This window comes from Uloborus diversus, chromosome 2, assembly GCF_026930045.1.
Source record: "Uloborus diversus isolate 005 chromosome 2, Udiv.v.3.1, whole genome shotgun sequence".
NCBI lineage: Eukaryota > Metazoa > Arthropoda > Arachnida > Araneae > Uloboridae > Uloborus > Uloborus diversus.
This window is the reverse complement of record NC_072732.1, coordinates 118892555-118915243: the sequence shown is the minus strand read 5'-3', so window position 1 is coordinate 118915243 and position 22689 is coordinate 118892555. Positions and strand designations below refer to the sequence as shown.

General features: G+C 32.2%; 1 protein-coding gene across 1 annotated transcript in view; it reads left to right on the top strand.

The window, feature by feature from the left end:
• LOC129217282 (Kv channel-interacting protein 4-like) overlaps window positions 1–22689 on the top strand; it is a 106657-nt gene that overhangs the window by 67838 nt on the left and 16130 nt on the right. Inside the window, exons 4-5 of the mRNA XM_054851555.1 lie at window positions 2767–2979; window positions 18733–18795. Of these exons, the coding sequence (XP_054707530.1) occupies window positions 2767–2979; window positions 18733–18795 (276 nt within the window). The remainder of the gene's footprint in view (window positions 1–2766; window positions 2980–18732; window positions 18796–22689) is intronic.

The window sequence follows — 22689 nt, the reverse complement described above, 5'->3', positions numbered from 1 at the left end:
TTGCAAAAAGAAAAAAAAAAGAATTAAAATTAATGAGCTGAATAAAATAAATACATATCAAAAAAAGCGCTTGTTTTTCCCTTGTTGCCAAGAAATAATTTTTTTAATGAATTAATGTACTTTCCAAAATAAATAAAAACTATAAAATGTCAACTTAAAGAAACGATTTCCATTGTCAAAAAAAAAAAAATCGTCTGCGCATATATGTAGAAACACAAAGGACTTTTTATCCAACGAAAACTGAATACACAAACTGAAACTTTAGAGTGGAAATAAAAACAAGTCCTTTAACAATAATTATTTCACACTTAAAACCATGGCTGCGAAGTCGGAGTTAATCTTATTTTGGGGGAAAAGAGTCCAATTCGGGAGCGGAAGGTATTTAATTCAAAGACTCAGAAGTGGAATTGGTCATTTTCCTTAGAGTCCGCCACTCTGCCAATGTTTGTGGAGTCGGAGTTATTTTGGGATAAAGGAATTGGAGTCGAATATCCAATCAACGGAATCGGTCATTTTTCCTCCGTGTATAAATTTTTACCAAAGCTATTAAGTCAGAGTCGAAGTCGGGAAGTCGGAGTGCGACTAATTGTCGGCACTGTTGTAGGAGTCAGGTGCTCCAAAATTCTCGAAGTCGGTGTCGGGAGTTTGTTGTCAAGAGCTATTTCCAACGAAATTCGTTTGATGTAAATCCGCCTTCAAGTGCGGAATCTACATTGACTTTCAGTTTCCCCATAAGTGCTAATGTGAAGGGATTTGAACTGTTCAAAATTGAACGAAAATAGTTTAAATCAAAAAGTGAAATATAGGAATGAGGTGTCTTCGCCGAGATCTTTCGAACAAAAATAAGAATTGTTCGAATCGGACTATTCACTCAAAAGTTATTAGGGAAGGGGGGGGGGGCAAACAGACAGACAGACATTTTCCCCCATCTCAATACCCTACTTTCTAATTTTTAATTTTTTTTTTAATATTTATTTATTTATTTATTTATTCATTTATTTATTTTTTTTTGCGATATTTTCAAGATGCATTACGCCTACTTTCATGCTTTTTCTTCTTCCTTTGACTTTTACTGGGAAAGTAGGTGAAAGAAGGTACCCGTAAAAATTCAGTACTCAGTATTTAGGTTGAAACTCGCAGAGAAATGTCTAAGCATAGTAACTATTTTGAAAATCGAAGCTGCTCTTGTATTTTGGATTCAAGAAACCAGGAAGTGAGGTGTTGCTATAAATGGGAAACGTGCATAAATCATTATCATCTTCATTTTTAGTTCATACATATTATTACTGTATCTACAGTACAGTACCCTTATAGTGCAGCATTTTATTGTTACTACATACTGTATCTTCCGTGCTGGTTTATTTTATGTCTCTCACTCCTACTAATCATTTATTTTGTGTCACTCCTGCTAATCATAATCATCTTCACAGTATTTTATGTTGAATAAAGCAGATTTTTATTTCTTTTTTAATAGAGTGAAAGTCATGTTCTTTATGTAAAAAACTGCAGCGTATAGTTGAGGAATGGTTTAAAGCAGTTTGAGGAGCGTTTATTTGAGTCAAAAGAATTTGGTATGTTTTTTTCAAAAAATCGTATACGTACCTTTTGCAACAACGCGAAATTTCGACTTACGCGAGGACCTTGGAACGCATCCCTCGCGCAAGTCAGGACTCGACTGCATACACAAAGAAGCAAAGTCTAGATAGCCCAACAAATAATTCCTAGTTTAATTCTAATTAAATAATGACTATCCACAACACCTTTATGGTACGAAATATTTCTTTCTCACTGCCATTTAGAAACAAATATTTATTTATCATCTGCCGATTCCGTGGAATTCAATAGTTTAATTCATAGTAAGCAAAATAAATTTATTTATGTGCTTATCTAATTAATTATATATCTGAGATCGCTTTTGATGCCATCAGTGTTCAATGTTATAAGTTAGAGTAAACATGAAAAATATTCTTTTTCGAAATAGCGTGTTATCGTTTAACTTGCAAGACCTCTATTTTTGCTACTCTTAGTCCCAGATGCATAATTCCAGTTTCAAAAATGGTCAAAATAAGGTGCAAATTTAAGGCAGGAAAAGTTTGAAGCGAATCAGAAAATTAGTGGAAAAATACGAATTTTAACTTTTTATACGGTCTCCAGGTTCCTTAACTTATATTTAGAAAAGTAATCTCCATTGGAATGTATCCGACAGAAACAATTTCAGTTTAAAATTTTAAAGGACCGTGCAGAAGATGAGATTAGAACTAATCACACATTCAGAAGAATGGCAGGTTGTCGAAGTAAAAAACAAAGCATCTATATTTTTCATTGCTATTGAACAATAAATGCAAATGTTATGCTATGATACGCAAAAACACACTAAAAAATCTCGTACAATCCGTAAAAACACTCTATGCGAAGGTATAACTTTTAATCTTTGTTAGCCGCTATCTATTCCCCTAAAAGGTGCAAAGTGGTGTAAATTACAAAACGCTGCGTTTCATAACTCGCTGAATATTGGTCGTACCAATGTCACACGTTTTGCACTCAAATTATTTTTTTATGCTTTTGATTTCCACAAATACAATGCGGGGATTTGGAGACCTCGTAAAAAGTTAGATTTCTTATTTCGTCACTACTTTTGCTTTCGCTTTTAACTCTCTTTTCATATCGTCACTTATTTATTTATTTATTCTTAGCTTATTATGGATAAACATTTCATTTATTTATTTTACTATTTTTGTTCCATTTGTGTTTTAATTTCTTGCTTAGGATTTCATCCAGTGCCTGTCTTTGATGTGCCGAGGAACCATCCAAGAGAAACTTCAGTGGGCCTTTAAACTGTACGATATAAACGGTGACGGCCGAATTACAAAAAAAGAACTCATGGATATCGTTTGTTCTGTACATGCACTAATGGGACGTCGGTCGCACTCCAATTTAGAGGAGAAAGCCTTACGCGAGCACGTCGACAAAACTTTTCAGGTAAAACCATAGACTAATAATAAGAGTAGACCGAGCTTTCTCATTCTTGCTGATGAAGAAAATTGGTTCATAGATGTATCATGTGACTAGTGGAAGGGCTTGGCGAAGACTTTGGCAGCATGGTTGCTAGATGGCAGCATTATCTATAGTTTGGCACTCGACATGTATTTTAAGACAATGTGTTTTCATTAAAAAAACCTTCCAGGTGCAGAGATTGAACTGTTTTTCTTTTTGTTATGCATTATTTTGACATTAGTAATAGTTTTTGATCAATTTTCGGTAACTTTTATTTCATTTGGAGCTGTCAGCGTTGGCGTGAACGAAATGGCGTAAACGTTTTGCATTAACGCAAAAATGTACTAATCGGTATCTTAAATTGAAACTGTAGGTAAAAATCTTACCGTTTGCTGATTCTTCTTGGTCGCTTGTATCTTTTATTGCTTAGAGAATTATTGAAATTGACTAAAGAAAATGCACAATACTATCTAAACGAAAAACTCACTATATTAACAAAATATTTACAACTTAGAATAACAAATTTACAAATCGGACTCCATAAAAGATCATTCTTCCGTGTTCCATCAATTCTATTTATTTTATTTCGCGCTGGCGTTGATCGTCTGCTACGATTAACGCCCGCTGTTGCTAGGATATCCACCAGTCACATGGTTTGGTTTATGAGCAGCAAAAGGGTTGCCATAGCTCAGTCTACTCTTATTATTAGTCTATGGGTAAAACATACTTTACATCCTCGCATTTCCAAAAGCTGAAACCTTTCAGAAGGGACTCTGTCAACTGTACCCAAGTAGCAGGCAAGGTAGGGAGATGGTTGGTCAACGGTGACTAACGGTAGAAAGCGTTGGGGAAAGGTGGGTTGGCAGCGCAACTATGGTCCTACAGTTTCTGGGCGTCGTTGGGCCATTGTTGGGAAATTGTTAGGCACTGCAGCAGATCGTTAGCCCATCGTTGGCAAATGCTTGGTTGAGTAACATTGCTAAAGCGGACATTACCTACCGTTGACCAACCATCTCCGAACTGTTTGGCTACTTGGGTAATGAATGTGTTGAACAGTAGAAAAATGCAGTAAATGCTCGTATATCAAATAGCTTTGAAGCACATAACTGCACATAATGTTTTTAGCAGGTAACTACAAAAATTTCTAACACCAATTGCAAAATTAATTGCGGAAACTTAAAGTGTGTTTTATTGACGAATTATTCTTACCTAAACCAGCTGGCTGCTTGAAACAGTTCATTTAATGGTAGTTTTTATTTCAAAGGGCGTATTTTTTATTTAAGATTAATATAGATGCATATTAGTATTATCCAGCTAAAATAATACTTTTATTTTTTTATTTTCAAGCATAATTGCAAACAATCTACTCCACATTGATTAAAGGGGAGTTGGTACACTAAAACCTTTGAAAATATATTTCTCCGTTTTTATACGACACCTATTTCGTGTAAATTAAAAGAAAGTTTCTATGTAGGATTAAAAGTAACTAATTTTAGACATTAATGTATTAAAACGTACGCGTAGTTTTACTTTTAAACGCTTTTTTCTCAAAGTGTTGATTTTTATTAATTAATATTACATTTTTTTTGAAAACTGCATTACACATTATTTCGAAATTTTTGCCACATTTTATTTACGTGTTCCTATTTATGTTGAATTGAAATTTTTTGCATTACGACTCATGCCTTTTCATAAACAACTGTTTTTATGGTCAAAAACTTCTTTTTTTTTGCATTTAGAAAGTGACTATTGGACAAAATTTAATAAATTAGGAAGGAAACAAAATTGTTTTAAAAATGAACGTCAGAAGCCTCTTCGATATTTCTTTAAAAAAAAGGAGAAAATTGTAAGTTTGTATTATTAAAATTTTCAGGGAGAATGGTATATAAAATTTAGCAGTTTGGCGTTACGTATTTATACAGAGTATTGACTCCCCCTAAAAAATCATTATTGTTTAAAGAGAACTATTAAAAGAAAACATTAGGGAAATGAAGCATTACTTGAAACATCGATGTAGTTGATGTTTACTGAGAACACAACGCATTATAACCACGCTTACTACGAAAAAATGTGTGCTCAATATGCAAAAGTACGTAAAAAAGCTTCAGGTTTAACTACAATTAAGCATTATATGACTTACGCTTGTAAGGTTTACAGGTCGAAAAATTAAAAAAATCTATCAGAAAAATATTAAAACTTTAAGTCATTCGTTATCGAATTCCGCAAGTAGTAACCCAAATTTAGTAGTACTTACATTAAAAAATTTTAAAGAGTGTCAATTTAAAATAACAGTATCCCACCTAATTAAAACTAAATTCGATAAATCTATGTTGGAAATATTTACAGATAATTTAAGCTGATCATTTACTAGATAGATGTAACTGCACTGCTAGTCGTCCAAAATGCAACACTATGAAGAAATATCTCAAAAGGTTCGAAATTTGCTCCATCACATCGCACCCCGGCAACAAAATTGACAAAACTAAAAATAAAAACATCATTGGAGGAAATTAAGGTTTTACGCAATAGTTGTTTAAAGTGATTTAGTCGCAAATATAACAATAGGGTAGACCGGGAGACGTTTAGACATGGGGCACGTTTACGCAGTGCCCTTTTTTCAAAACGAATTATAACTGGTGAGCTAGCGATCATAACAGATTGATGCTACTCTCTAGAAAATATCCTCACAAGTTTTCGAGCATCAGTCGAGCTTCAGTTTAGCATGTAGAAAGAATAATCTGTTGTCTACCAAGTTGAGAAAATTTTGAGTTGAACATTTTCAAGCTTATTGTGAATAAATAATACTTAGTTAAGAAAGAACAAATATATAAAAATTGCAGAATTTTATCCTTTTTACTTCCTTTTACAAAAAAGGAAGTATTGTATTCGCGAAAAAAAATTTCATCCAAAAATCGGCCTTAATTTCCATTTTGCTCACCCCCAAATTAATGTTGAGTTTTTTTTTTCAACCCGACCACACGTGGATATGGGCCTAGGAACGTAGACACCCGAAATATCCATTTTGACATTCCCCGAGTTAATTACAACGAGTTTTCTCGTGACGTCTGTATGTACGTATGTATGAGCGTATGTGTGTATGTATGTCGAATAACTCAAGAACGGACTGTCCTAGAAAGTTGAAATTTGGTACGTACACTCTTAGTGGGTTCCAGTTGCGCACCTTCTTTTTTAGTTGCATTCGTATGCTCCAAAGGGGGTCTTTTGCCCCTTTAGGGGGGGGAAATCATTGTTAATTTCGATGTAAACTCAAATGGTGTTATAATTTGGCGGACAATAGGCGATATATCGCCAGTCTTTTGGTCGCCAAGTTTTGTCGACAACTTGTCGGCAAATTTGATTTTTTTTTAAATCTGGTTTCAATTTGGCTACTGTTGGTGATATTTAGAGAGTAAACTATTGAATCATATTAAAACTGCCAATAATGAGAAAATGACATTAAGTAAGGGGAGTAAAAGGAAGTCATGTGATGCACACATCATCTTGTTTGAGAATTGTATTTGTATGAACTGAAATGTTATTGAATTTTTTTTTGCACGTTAAAAATTAATCCAAACTTGGCGGCGGGGCAAGTTTACGCGTTGACGTCTGAGCACCTTTACGCACGTTCTTACTGTGTCTTACTTCTAAACGTGACTTCACGCTTTTTTCGCTCCCAACTGTCTCAAAACCTTTTAGTATTTTCAGGCTATTTACTTTTGAAAGTAACCCTTTAATTTTTTATTGAGTTACAAATTCGTATCTTATAGCTTACAATCATGTAGGTCTGTCTTCATGTCCGTTCAGCTTTTACGCAACCGACTTGGATTCAAAAATAATATTTTTAACGGTTAAAAACACAAACTGTGCAACAGCTGAATATACCAGTTTCGACTCCATTAACTGCTTTATAAAACTGAAATGTCTAAAATTTCCTAAGTTAAAACATAAAGTTTAGAAAATTCATTGAAACAAATCCGCCTAAACGTGCCCCTGTCTACCTTACGCCAAAAATATTGTGATGTGATATAAATATGAATACACTTTTATTTTTAATAACATTGATATTTAAAAAAAAAATAACAACTAATAAAGAACTAGTTCTTCATGTTTTGAACGTCGCTTATTGCTATGCATGCTTATAACTCATCCCTAAATATTAAAAATATTTTCCAATGTTTAATTAACAAGCAGAAAAATGCTCTAAGTTACACGTTTGCTAGCACTAAGTTAGTTGCACGTTTGGCAATTTAACCTTTTATTAAATAAAAATCTTTTACATTTGAGTAAATTTTTTTTTAAACTGTGGTTAAGAACTAGTCCGAAAAATAGTAATGGAAGAAAACTTGAGATTCTTTGAGAGCGTTTTTTATAGTTTTTAGCAAAACCTTAACTTAATAAAACTTTTAGCTGAATATCAGCTTTAAACTTAATAAAGATGTCTTAAACATTCTTACGTGTTTTTTTAACAGTATCTTTATTACTAACATTTTAAATAAATCATTTAACCAATTATATTTGTTTAAGTAATAAAAGTACACTTCGACGCTTGTTTATCATAAATGCGCTTCCATTTCCCACAAAATTCCTTTATGAAAAAATATAAATGAAACGTTTCTTGTATTTGACAAGTCTACGATGGCGTGACTTTCTAAAATCCGTCAAAAGTATTTCTTTTTTCTGGATTTGAAGTAAAACCTCCATTTTAATCTTGAACGGAAGGCACTGGCTGCATTAAACCAAAATAAAAACTTGAATCTATCTTCCCCTTTTCCAGATTTCCTTTCTGCAGAAATAATGTTACCGATCACAAATGGGACGATATTTTAAACTCGAGATAACCGCCGCATGACAACAAGGTAACCAACCATAAATTACACTCTGCGACAGCCCGCGACTGACATAGCTGAGGCTCACATGTATTAGAGCACTTTAAGGTCGCTGGAGTGGTGGAAGTTTAATAAATATTTCCTTGATAGACGTCGGAGGTCTTTTGAATGGGTCACCGCTGAAAAAGTTTATTAAGCTTTCGAATTCTCGGGTGGTACTTTTTCTTATTAAGGAGTTTTAGAAAGCGCCGGCCTAATGGATTCTATTGATTTTTCCTGCATGCAAGAGGTAAATATGATCCGGAAGAAATTGAATAAGAATCTTACCGATGTGCAATTTATTAGGAAGTGAATGACATAACCGTAAGTGTGATGGGAAAGAAATCCATATTTAGATTTAAGAAAGTTTTGAGAGAGTTGTTTTGATTTCTTAGAGCACAGCCACAAACTTATTGAATTAATGGAGAAATTTAAATTTTAATGTGTCTCGAAATCTGAAGACGTTGTTTTTTAATTTCTTTGAATAAAAAAAATCAAGAAACAAGTAATCTCAAAATTCTGCCACGCTCATATTAGAATCAAACAGAATTTTCATTTCTCAAAATGTTAATTTTTTTATTGTCGTTAACATTAATTTCAAGATTTTTTTATCATACAATTTAGTTAACTTTTATACTTTCATGGTTCTTTGAACTACAGATAAAAACAATACTCAAACTAGTGTTAAAAAACTGCCAACATGAAAAATATTTTTTTGCGGTTTCTTTTTTTTTTTCAATTTTAATGATTTATTTGCAGTTTTCATCTTTCTAAGGGCACTTTTTGCATAATACCATTTATTCCCTTCATTTTAAATTTTATGATTCAATTGCTGAGAAAACTGTATTTTACGAACTTTTTTTTTTTAACCTCATTACATAAGTTTTCACTAGAGTACATTTGTTTTAACCATTTTGGAAAAAGATACCACACAAAACTGATGTAAGTGCATGCATATTTTTAAACATACGTTTTTAAAAACTTAAAACATTCAGTTTGTATGCGATTTCTGAAAAAAAAAAAAAAACATGTACATATAGGGGAGGATGGTCCAAAACGGTTAGGTCGCCCAAAGTAGGTAGGCCTTCGCATGCCCCCCCCCCTCCCATGGTGTGTGATCGACGACGAATACGTATATCGTGTTTACCTGAACACCCCCGAGTTATTTTCAGTCCCAACAAAGCCGCAGTGAAGCGGCATAGTGCAAAAAGGCTTAAAATAAAAAAATATATATACAATTTATACATGTTTTTAAAAAAATGAAGTTTTGTATCTTGTGATTAGTCAAAGACTAGCTCATTTTTTTATTGTCAATAATATTAACTTATTCTGACACTATCCACCTATAAACTACGATGGTCATTCCGTTTTTTTTAATTATTAATTTAAGGTTGTAATAATTGAAAAAAAAAAACGTGCTTTTGGGCAAAGCGGGTATGGGATTTAATCATATATTTATTTAAAATTTTTTGATTCGTGTACTGACTTAGATTTTCTCTTTCAATAGGATAAGTATAACTTTAAAAAGTTATTTTTTAGGCTGGCAATTATTTAGTCTATTAATTAACTCCGTTATTTCTTTATGTTTTATAAACAAATGCACTGACTTTAAATTGGATAAGTACAATTGTTTTATCTATATTTTTATATAATGGCAGGTAGCTTGTCGATTATTTTAATCATTTATAACTTCATATTTGAGTGGCAAATGTACCAAATCACAATAAGTTAAGCTTACCCGCTTTGGGTTCAATGGTAGGGCAAAGCGGGTTTTTCATATTTTTGTTAAGTTTGATAATAAATAAATATTGGGTTAGAAATAATACAAAAATCACTTTTAATTTTGAAAGTTCAAGAACCCTGGTAGGAAATAAAACCAAAATTGTTGGGATTAAAATCCAAAAACTACAATTTTCGAGCATTCTTCGAAAATCTACCTGTTTGGACCACCCTTCCCTATAGGTTTTACTTCCATATATAAATTCGTATTTACATTTATTAAAAGTTTTTACGTCTTCTTTGAAAACGGGTCAGTTTTTGTGTTAGTTTAAAAGTTACAGGACATATAAGTTAAATAATCATTTTTCCATAACTTTTGGCCTTTTTTTAGGGTCGACTTTCAATGAAAGCGGCACTCTCATTTGAATTTTATTTATTGCGCTAAAGTCATCAGAAACACGTATAATTTTCTCTTTTTCATGATTTTAATTATTGCTCCTGCGTAATACAGACGACCTGATGACGAACTATAATCAGATAAAAATCAAAACTAAACAAAACTGAAGTGAAAATCACTTTTATAACACCATATAATCAAGGGCGCCTATATAGGAGGCAAGGGGGGCTCAAGCCCCCCCCCCCCCCTTAGAAATGAGAACTTCCTTGCTTTTAGTGCTTTTCTCTGTGCAAAAATGTATAAAAAATTCTTTTCCAGCCATTAATGGGGAAAATTTTTGAGGCCCCCCCCCCCCTTAAAATTTTGCATATGGGCGCCCTTGCTTATAATGAGTTTAATTTCTGCTGGTACAAATACAGCTGTATTAAAAGAACGAATTGCAGGGAAGTATACATCTATAAACTAACAATGGAATACCTTGCGCATGAAAAAAGGAATGTTTGTGGATAGTTTTTGTAGTACGAGTTTACGAGGTGAGCTATTACGCATAAATGACCTTGGGCCTAAGTTAATCAAAGCTCGTATGTTCGAGCATCCATCTGCATTGGCATTAAGGTACATTAAATAAGTGTTTTATTTTATTTTATTTTTCTCGTTCTGAAACTCTGCAACGGTTAGTTTACTTTCAAGTAACTTAAGGGGTTTATGGAATCTATTAGTAACCATATTTTGTCTCCCTTAAGATTTTGGCCTCTGATTAGTCATTTGTTACGATTAATTAATCACAAATAAAATCATATAACACCACTATCTAATCCTGCGCGTGGTATTTAAGCTGAAATGCATTATACGCTAATTGTTTTCCGTTAAACAGTTTTTGAACAATGCACTTGTATCAAATTTTAATACTGTTGTCCTACTTTCACCCCACCCCCCATACTACTTCTTAAAGAGGAAGTAGTGGGCTAAAAAACAGCTTATAGTAATAAATACTGATCAAGAATTGTATTGAGAAAAATTATAACAAATTATGCAATTTTCTCTTTAACAAAGTACTGAATTTAAAAATATAAAATTGAATTTTCAAGCCTCTAAATAAACGTCAATTTTTTTTTTTTTCTTTGCTGCGAAGTACATTTTGTGTTTTCCGCGAGGTGTATTGAGGGCATCGTACTTGGGTTTCTCCATGTTTGTCTTCATAAAAATCTTTTCGGCACAAAGGATACTCTGCATCAACCTTTTTACTACAATCACGGTAGGGGACGAAAACGGCAGTGTTTTACGTATTATATTTTTTTCTGTATAATATATTGATAGAGGCTATCCCTCTCGCAAACGCACGTGCCATCAAGTAGTGGAAAATGATCTTTAAACATTTTTCCGTACATGAAGACTGGTACCACTATAGCTTGACTACGAAGAGATGCGGGTGAACTGGAAGCGGAAACGGACCACTTCATTCTGTAATAAAAAGGATTAGCGATAATGCGCAAGCAAGAAAGACTGATTAGACTATACACTAAATGCATATTATGTATCTCAAGTATTGCTGATATAAAACGACACTTGGTGCAGCATTATTAATTTCGATAGATCTTTCAAGAGTACTTTTTTCTTTATAACATTATATATGCTGGCATTTTAGTTTAGCAGCTGGGCCTATAAAATTTTTCTCTATGCATGCGTGCGTGTATGCCATTCATATTCATTTAATCTAATTAAGCTGTTATTTAAGCTATACACAATTAGTAACAGTCAATTCTTCTATCCATATAAATACTTTGCTATGTATTAAGATGACCTAATGTTATGCATAAACATATAAGAGATTATTAAACTTAAGAAGGTTTTACTATACTGGGGGTTCACTAAATAAAGTACTAATTTGAATACTTGTTTTTGTACCAATAGAAACAAAAATATTAAAACTCCATTACTTTTCCTATTTCTCAATATTTTTCCAATAACTTTCGTCTTTCCAGAATTTCATAACAATACATGCATAAATTTTGAAAAAGCCATATATTTTAAAATGCACATTTCTCTATGTATTTGCTACACGGAAAATGTTATCTTAAGCTTTATTTGCCCTCTCTATTCAAATGTGATTTTCAGTTCTTGACATTTTTATGTTCATAGATTCATCATAGCAGTGGGGAAAAAAAGGGAAATCTATTGTAATATCATTTTTTTAAAACTCATTCTGTTTGAAAAACAAAATGACAGCAAGAGATTGAAATTTCGTAGAAGTACTTCCTCATTCTTAATAACAATATTCCTAAGATTTCCGTGGAAAAAACTTAAACATAATACAATGTCTTTTTCTCCAACCATTATTATGTTTACAACATGGTGAATTTATTAGAGTGACTGTTTCCTTTCTTTTGCTCCTCTTCGTTGTTCGAAAAGAAATATGAATAAGAATTATGTATTCGACTCACATTAATTTTCTGCACAGTACGTATGTTTTCTTTTGTTCGCAGCATATATTTTTAGCTTTCATAACCCTTCAAGAATTGTTTACCTTAGAAGAAATGTTTCTGTATGAAATATATAAGTAAATCTCCTTCCCAGTAAAGTCCTTGTAAATTACTCAAGGCTTTGTAATTTTTGTTAAGCATAGATTGGCGAAAATGTAATTAACGTTTAAGCTGAAATTGAAATGCATTCCTCTGTTTTCACTCAGCATTACCTGCAGTTAAAATGAATTTCTTCCTAATAAGAAAAAAAACTAGTATGTTGTGGCCATCACGAAACTTTCTTCTATATTTTTCTTTTTTTTTTTTTTTTCTGATCCCTCCCCATGCTTGACGAGGAAGCAATATTCCCAACAAAAACAAAATTACACATGCAAAAACTTGACGACCATCCCAATGTCTGAATTATTGCAAAAGCAAAGCAAAGAGCGAAAATTGAAAGTTATTTTAAAAGCCTTGCTTGAATTAATTACAAATATTTTATTTGTTAACAAACATAAGATGGCAACAGTTAAAAATTTTAAATCATTGAGATAATATTTCCTATTATTTAACGATCTGGTGCAGCAGAATATAAAAGTGGTGTTGCAGTGGATCCCTGCACACTGTGGGATTAGAGGAAATGAGCTTGCTGATGCTCTGGCCAAGAGGGGGTCTGCTATTATTCAACTACCAAATGAGCCAGTCTCATTCAATGCAATAAAGTTATATATGAGGAAAAAATCAAGAGTTTTTTTTTGGCAAGACCTAAAAGCTAGAAGCAACCACAAAGCTTGGTTTATAAACCGTGATTTTGTCCCTTCAGCACCAAGAGCAGAGTCAGTGGCTTTGTTTCGACTTTTAACTGGCCATGACTGTTTACCAAAACATCTTTACCGCTTAAGGATTGTGAAGAGTCCCAATTGTCCCCTTTGCAATTCAAACGAAGAAATGGACATTCGTCACCTGCACACTTGCACCCAGCTTTCCAGACGTAGCCTGTGTGACCGTTATTGGGAAGCAAGAGAGCGTATCGGCAGCTAAATTTTCACCCTATTGTTTCTGTATTTTTCCTTGTTCTGTGTATTGTGTTTGTTTTTGCTATTTTGTTCTTTGTAACCTTTTCTTCCTGCCAGCCATTGGAAATAAAAAAAAAAAAAAAAAAAAATATTTCCTATTATTTCCATTCAATTAAAATCACGAGAAATACGCAGACAACAATCTATTACGATTTATCTTTCTTATTGTTGCATTAATAAAAATATTTTTATTCGCAAAAAAAAAAAAAAAAAAATCAACACCACTTGGAGCGATCGGCGTCAAAATTGAACCAAAGCCTGTTTACATATGGATTCACATATATTCCAAATTTCAACCAGAACGTAGCATTACTTCTTGAGATAGGGCACTCAAAATGGAAAAAAAGAACGGGTGATTGCGCTACCCCCTTTTTAGCTGTTGACACAAAAATAAAATCAGTTCTTATACCCACTAAGGGCTACTAGCCGATAAATTTTTCTTTCATTCCGTTCATTATTTCTTGAGATACAGCAGTCACAATTGACGACAAAAAACGTTCTATAGCTCAACCCCCGTTTGAGTTATTGACACCAAAATTGAATCAGCAGCTGTTCCTGTTAATACCAATATATGGACCAAATTTTGTTTGATTCCGCTAGTTATTTCTTGAGGAATAGCAAGCACGCGTAACTCGAAAAACGTCCCATTGCTCCACCCCCCTTGGAGGAATTCGCGCCAAAAACTAATGGGCACAAGTTCACATAGGGGCACATATGTGTACTAAATTTCGTTCGATTTCATGCGGTAGTTTTTGTTGTAGAGCGGCCACAAAAAAACTGGTCACACACAGACGTGACACACATACACACACACAGACAGACAGACATTTTCCAAAAATGGTCGAAATGGACTCGGCACACCTCAAAACGTTCGAATCCGTCAAAATTCGAAATTCGAAAATTTGCACGAATCCAATACTTTCTTCTATATATTAGATATAGAAGAAAGTAAAAACAAGTTTTAGTATCTTTTATTTTTCACGGAACTGAAATTTGTTACAAATTCAATTACATTTCTCATATTCGTTGACCCTCTTTGGTTATTACCCCAGTTGCCAGGATTCGCCGATGTACATCGTGATATCTATCACGATATATATCAGATATTTATTTTGAAACTATCATAATATTTCGATGTTTTTAATACTTATTTTTTATATTAATCATAGTAATATTGTTCATTATTTTAAAAAAACCCACAAATATGTACTATATTTTTATGATGTATTATTAAGTCATCAATATAACGAAGTAATTATTATTCCTTTTTTATTTTATATTCATAATTTTATTAATAATGTAACAATTTTAACTCATATTAAAAGTTTCAAGTCAAATATTAAACATTGGTCAGAAAAAAAGAAAATATCTTATGACTGTGCGCCGACTAATGCGTATTTTTTATTTCTGAATCATACAACTGTGTAATTACTTTCAAATTCAAAAAAATCGCCTTCAGAAAATACCCAGGAACTAAAAACCAAAAAATAACGGATTACACTTATTCTATTTCCTACCCAAACATAGAAATAAAATTTATTTTACAATTCTTGTACAAAAATCAACTAAACTAAACACCGAATTATAAAATAAACACTGATTTAAATAACTATACGATGAATTTTTTTAAATACCTAACTAATTATATACGATCTCTTAATTTCTAATGACCTTTTGAAGTCGGGGCCTCCTATAAACAACTACATAACGTAACTGACAACCCACCGAATCCTGAATTAAACACTAATTTAACTATACGCGAAATTAGTCTTTAAAACTAAACCTACTACCTAAACGTTAGGTAGTAGTTTATAGGAGGCCCCGATTTCAAAAGGTTATTAAAAATTAAGAGATCGTATATAATTAGTTAGGTATTAAAAATAATTCATCGTATAGTAATTTAAATCAGTGTTTATTTTATAATTCGGTGTTTAGTTTAGTTGATTTTTGTACGGGAATGGTAAAATAAATTTGATTTATACGTTTGGATAGGAAATCGTATGTAACTATGACCAATTGTTTTTTTACTTTTTTGTTATTCTTTGTTTTTTGAAATCGGTTCTTTTTTTATTTGAAAATAATTTATTTTTTACTTTTTAGTGGTGTAAAAGTACGTAGGGTAGAGTACGTAGCACACTCCTTACGTGCATCACGAGTGAGAAAGCGTCTAACACAGGAGTCTGAAAACAGCTAAGATGAGCAAAATAGAGAAAGAAATAGAAGAACAACGCCTCGGTAACTTCCGAAGGCTAAAGAAACGCTTTTACAAATGCGCAACTATTTACAAAAAAAATTATATTCATAATCAGTTTGACTTTATCAAAGTATGTTTTCCGAAAGCAAATGCACGAGTCACTAAGAAAGAAAAAAAAAAAAAAACGAAATCGCTTTAAGTTTAAATTTGTAAAATTGTAAATTTTAGAATCGTAATATTGTAAATTGTAATTTATGTTTCGCAATACGTGTCATGTGACACGTGATAAAAGTCGCATGCTTATTCACGTGGCCCCACTATAGATGAAGATTAAAAATTCCACTAGAATGAATTTTATGTTTGCTTCAGAGAATCCTTAATTCAAAATTTTCATTATCATTACTCTTAATAATATATTTTTTAGTACTTTCTTTAACTATAAGTAAAGAAAGTATATACCTTTGTTTTATGGCCTTTGCTTATCAACGGGTTTTACATGTAATCGTTTGTGAGGGAAATTGCATGAAATTTATTGTTTTACCCTTAACTTTTCCCTAAAGAACAAAAAGGGTAAATCAAAGATTTGGAACCTAAGTTAGACCACCGCTATACAAAACCACCACTAAACAAAAAAAGCATAAAAACCGATTCACTAAGTGAGACGATATACAAAATTAATGAAGTACAAATCGATTGAAATGTGAGTATGATATTTGAAGAGTTCCCTCAATTTCATCAAACCTGAACTTGATTACCATTAGACCACCGAGGAAGTATACAGTTTAAAACAAAAAAAGAATTTTCCTTATCTGTACAGACAGGGGCGTGCACAGAAATTTTGGAGCCCATCACAAATGACTTTTCCGGGTTCCCTCTCCATATTGTTTACCCCAATAATTCACCCTTAGTTATAAAAGTATTGGGCCCCCTTCATGCTCGGGCTCGAGCCAACAGGTGTACCTCCCCCCTCCCTATGCACTCCCCTGGGTACAGGTGTCTTCGAGTTTTTATAGAACATTGTACAAAGGAAAAACAAATCCGACGAGTTCAGAACCTCCTCCTTTTTTTAAAGCCTGCTAATTAATATAACCCTAATTTCAAACTGAACTGGCCGCATCGTGAAATAGTAAATGTAAAATATTGGTCAAACTTCAGAAATCATACACAGTTATAATGTATATTATTAAAGAATATAAATTAAATCGTGGGGAGGGGGGTTCTGTATTCAATCCCCCCTCAATTGAACACTACATATATTTAAAAACTAGAATATTAAATAAAAATCTTTATATTTTAGTGCCTAAATAAAGTTTTTTATTAGTAAATAAAATATTAAGGTAATTGATTAAACTATTAAAGTAGCAAAATATATTTAATTTACTGCTTTGCTACGCAGTAATAAATACATTACTAACACCTATAATAAAAAATAAACAGGCGGCGCAGCGTTGCGAGAATTAATCATTCATGTGCCGCGAGAATTAAATATCGTTCAAGAGATAGCCAAAACCTTAGGTGTGAAAATACACCGATCACAGCAAAACCATGTGACCGTGACGTATGAAATTTAAAGTTTCTTGGATTTCTCCGAGACCCCTTATCAGATCCAGACCAAATTACAATGGGACCATCTGGGAAGTATACCCTTCCAAACAAAAAAAAATTCAAATCGGTCCAGTAGTGTTGGAATATTTTGAAAACATACATAAAAAGCCGCTATACAAAATAATAACCTCATTTTTTGAAGTCGGTTAAAAATAGCTAACAGAAGAAAAGTGAGTAAAATAGAAAATAAAGAGTGACCTTGAGGATGCATTTACTAGTTTGAAGACTTTAGTTTGTGCTGATTAAAAATATCGGATGGATATCAAAATATCCGATGTACATCAAAATATCAGATCTTTTCGATATTTTCAAAAACATCATGATATTTTCGAACCTTGGTGTGCATATTTCAGCTATCAACGATTTTCGACTTGACTTTTTATATTTTAAGTCCTGACATACGTAAAACTAGCCATTAGAAAAGTATGATACGTTCTTAATAGGTGTTTTATGCTTCAACTTTTGAATAATAAACCATAAATAGTCTCACTACTTCCTTTCGTGACATGAATTTCATATAACAAGAACGTGACGACGTTAAAAATGTTTTAAAACAATGCACATTAGAAAAAAGCAGGTTAAAATTGCTGAGGTCGTTGACTGTTTCGTTAATTGTTTAGTTTTTCTTTGCTCTAGAGAAAAATTTGATGGGCAGAAATAATTAAAATGTCCGATTTCCTAGTGCACAAATTGTTGATGTTTTAAGAGCAGCTATCACTAATTATTAATGTCACGATATTGTTCAATTAAGATCACGATGTTATTTAATATGATTAACTTCATTGTTTAAAACAATTCTTTAGTAAAAGATACGTTCAATAACAAAAAAAAAACAAATAATTGTTTTATAAACGGAAACAAATCCATTCTCATTAAAGTAAATGTTTCATAGTTTAGCAAATTTAAACTTTCCAAATAATTTAAAAATATATATCTACTGTTCATATACCGAGTTCAAAGTAAGTATGCATTCACTTAGGAAACATAATTAACATTATGTGAACGTATGACATTAAAATTGACTTACAGTTCAAATATTTTTAAGCATTAGTTGAATAAAATCAAAATTTTAAACTTTATTATTTACTGAATTTTGTATATATGATAAAAATAGAAAACTTGAAATTGAAGTTAATGCATTTTAGAGAAAGTTTTGATTTTAGATATGGCTATAAATGGCTAGGTTATTATTTTTGCTATGAATATTTCAATCCCTGCATTAAAAACTTGTTGCGAATATGAGTCAAGGTTTAAAGCTATGACTTCAAAACTTAAATTCACAGTAATTAATAAGCTTTGTTAAGTATTTTACAAAATAATAGTTCTTCAGTACCACTTATTCAAAGTATAAAAATTGTCACAGCTGCTGCATAATGTACTTGTATAATGATAATTCTTTAACGAAATTAATTTTTTATTTCAGAAAATGGATATTAACAAAGATGGAGTAGTTACAATTGATGAGTTCATGGAAATTTGTTCAAAAGTAAGTAATTCAGAACCTAACACATTTATTTCAAATTATTTGGACTTTCTAAATGCAATTGCAAGTACATCCTTAAGCATATTTTTTTTTTAAACAGTCATGATATTGCGAATAAGGGTATGAAAATTCTACTGAATAGTTCATGTAGCATCTTCGTTCTCTTACTGAGATTTTTACTTTTATTTTGTATTGATAAAAAAGTAATAAAACTATTGAACATACAGATAAGTTTCTAATCAGAATTCCTGTATTAGTCATTGGTTAAGTTATTACGCTCATCCAGCTGATTAAATGAACAAAACGAGCACTTTATCAGCGTAAAACAGTTACCTTAAATTAATTTGAGTCATGGCAAAACATAATAAGAGCCTAATAAGTCACTTAGTTGGACAAGACAGATTTTTTTCACTGTTATCAACTAGAGGTAACTACATATTATGCCAACTAATTCGCACAATTATTCTTAAATTATTTTTAGTCAGTAACATAATAAATGTCCCTTGCATTCACATCGTAATAGCTATTGTGCAGCAATTAGTTTTTTAATTGGCCATTCGGTCCTAAGTGTGAAAAATGAGAGCGAATGTAATTTGTTGCATTATGAAAATTGGCAAAAATATCGTTAGTGAAAATTCAGCCTCTAATTTAACCCTACACTTTCACAGGCTAGTCATTTTTCGAAAGTCAGCTTAATTATCATCATTTAGTAATTACTTCTCTTTTGACGCGAAAGGGAGTAAAAGATTTGCTGTCTAGTTTTCGCTAATTATAGATGTCGAGTTTAATCTATTTCTCATGGCTATCTTGATTGCATATAACTAAACAAACCAACACTATGCAACATTACTATATAAATTTAAAATTTTGTATTCCACTTTGAAAAGAACACTATAGTTAACCCACAATTTAGCTAATAAAATTGTAGTGAAACCTCTCTGAGCGGCCACCCCTCCATTCCGCGAAATTTCGACTGTTGAGAGGGGCTGACCGCTTCGAAGGGTTTTCGTTTCAGTTACAATATAACACAACACACAATGTAAGCAAGTCTAATACACAGAATGAAGTTTGAGACCGTTCTAAAAGGAAATAGTATATTATTTAACTATTGTTTACAGTTTTCGAAGAAAGGATACAATGTGACTTGCGAAGTTTTAATCTTCTCCAACAATTATTTTAAAATTCGAATTCAAAATGCTGCTTAGTGCAATTCGAAATGTTTTTTAATTCAAAAATGATAAATAAATTGCTCAAACGAATTTATGGGTCATTGCATCTGAATTTCCGATGACTTTATTTGTTATCCCCGAAATCACTTAAGTTGAAAGTTTAGTTTGCTCATGATTACAAAACGCAAATGGATTGTCAGAGGACGAATTAGTGCCCGAAGGGTATGAAAATGTACTTGCTCAATAGACGTTAGTTACACACAGCAAACTGATTAGTTAATTTAAACCAAACCCAATTTAATCTTAGATTTGATTGAAAAACGCTTATTTTCGCAGACTCGTTAACCGGAAGACGTTTCTCTCAGTTGGCAATGTAACTATCAAAGCTCTCCACTGCTGTTTCGTGCTGGAAAGAATTCGAAATCGTACCATACGCCGATTTTCCGCGTTCATATTGCTCGGAATTTCAATACGTAGTTCCAGACTCATAAAATGATCTCCGACAGTGTTTTATGCCACCCAGATTACAGGTACACACTGACGAACTAATAAAATAAACATGAGTGACATTTTTAGTCCAAAATTATCGGAATTCGTTAAAGGCCAAGAAGAATTCTCATCTTTCAACTAAAAAGCTGCAGATTAGAAGCAGAAAGTGAATAGATTTTCCTAAAAAATGGAATGGACGCATCCACTTAGCGACCGTTCAGTAGGGTTAAGGGGCCATTGCTAGGGGTGATTTTAACATTAAGTCTATGGGCTAAAAAAATCCGTGCCGCAAAAAAGTGGTCGTTCGGAGTGGTTTCACGGTGTATTCCAAAGTATGATCTTAATATTCAAGTTACAGTTGCATTTCTCTTATAAAGGTATTGGAATTAAATAAATAAATAAATAAATAAATATATATATATATATATATATATATATATATATATATATATATATATATATATATATATATATATATATATATATATATATATATATATATATATATATATATATATATAGTAGGGTGGTCCATATTTATATGGGAAAATTTTTTTTTCGGAATTCAACAAGTGACGCCCCCTAGTTTTGTGACACTATAATAAAAAGCAATGTGTGCAAAATTTGAACTCGATCGGTCAATAATAACACGTGCCCCTAGGCCGTTGAACTTTAACACATTTGATAGTTTTCCCACAAATCTTCCGAGTTTTTACTTCAGACCCAGTACATCGTTTCTCGTAGGTTTGGAAAATATTTTTACATTGAGGTAGCACTAAAATTAATCTTTATAATTACTTTATATCATCTAAAGATTTTATGTTGAATAAGAATGAAATAATGCTTTAGAAACTTTCCTTAATCGTACGCTTTTCTCAATGTATCTAGATAGTGTGTATTTTTTCCGATAGTCTTGGACAGTCTGTAAAATAAATTGCTTTGTGACTCATATTTGATAAATTAGTTGTGAAATTCTTCGATTAATTGTGCTCCTCTTTCAGTTGTAGCATTCACAACGTTCAGCATTTTAACGATAGCACTTCCCTTCAAATAGCTTTCTTCATTTTGCCCTGAATCAGGATCAAATAGGAAAAAATCTTTTGGTGTTGGTAACTTATGAAACAGCTATATTGTTTTGTAATTGATTCCATAAAGATGAAGATCTTTACTAAGAAAGTATTCCAAATAATCTATTGTTATCTGAAATTTGTTAAACAGTCATCAAACACGTCTTCCTTATCACAAGTATTTTTTGGACTAGTCTTTTCCTACCTTCAAAGTTAATTCCTTCAACCAATACGGAAAAAGCTACTAGTTTGTCCCCTAAATACCATAAGTGATTTATGAATTTTATAATCTCTGCTTCTGCTGCATGTTTGTCGTCATTTTGTACGCTGCTAGTTTTTCAGACTTATTATATTATTCAAAGGAGCCTCAATTGAGTTGCTGTGAGAAACCATATCTTAATACAGCATTTAATTGTAAAACAGCTTTGTAAAACAGCATTGAAGGGCTTTCTTTTCATGTAAGGTCAGTTTAAATTGTTTCCTAATTGTAAAAATTTTCAAACAAAAATTCCTTTTGTTACCCATGTGGCTCAGAGATAAGCTCCAGGTTGCCAAAAACATATCCCTGTAGGAGGAAATTCACCAGGAAATACTATTACAAGTTATGAGAATTCTCTGTAATCTTTCTCAATTCCACTTTTTACGAAAAATAATATGTCATCAACTTCGTCTTTTAGAATTTAAGTGATATGTGTACTTGATTGAAATGTTATAAGTTCTAAATGATGGAGATCTTTCTCCAAAATTTTGAAGCACTTAAATAATTGAATATCTGATCTAGAACTAAGAAAGGCAAGAACATCTTTAAGGACACACTCTGCAGTACGATTTCAAGTGCATGATGATGGCAATCCAAATGCAATGTATCACCGTTCCGTTTTTGCTCTAAAACATTGCACGCACAATTTATACGGTTGGAATTGCAAGCCGTTGTATCAAACATTACAGCTAGAATAGTAAGCAATAAAGAGCTATCATCTAAGATATCATATACAGCTGAAGATTTCTTCAGCTGTATATCTAAGGAATTCCGAGTAGCTGTTCAATATTAGGACCTAAAGCTATCACGGTAATCCGGTCGGCGTTCTTTTTCCAGTTACATCTGGATGTAGCTTTGCATCCCAGTGAATTACTATAAAATCTAAATTTAAATTCATGAAATTTAATTTTAC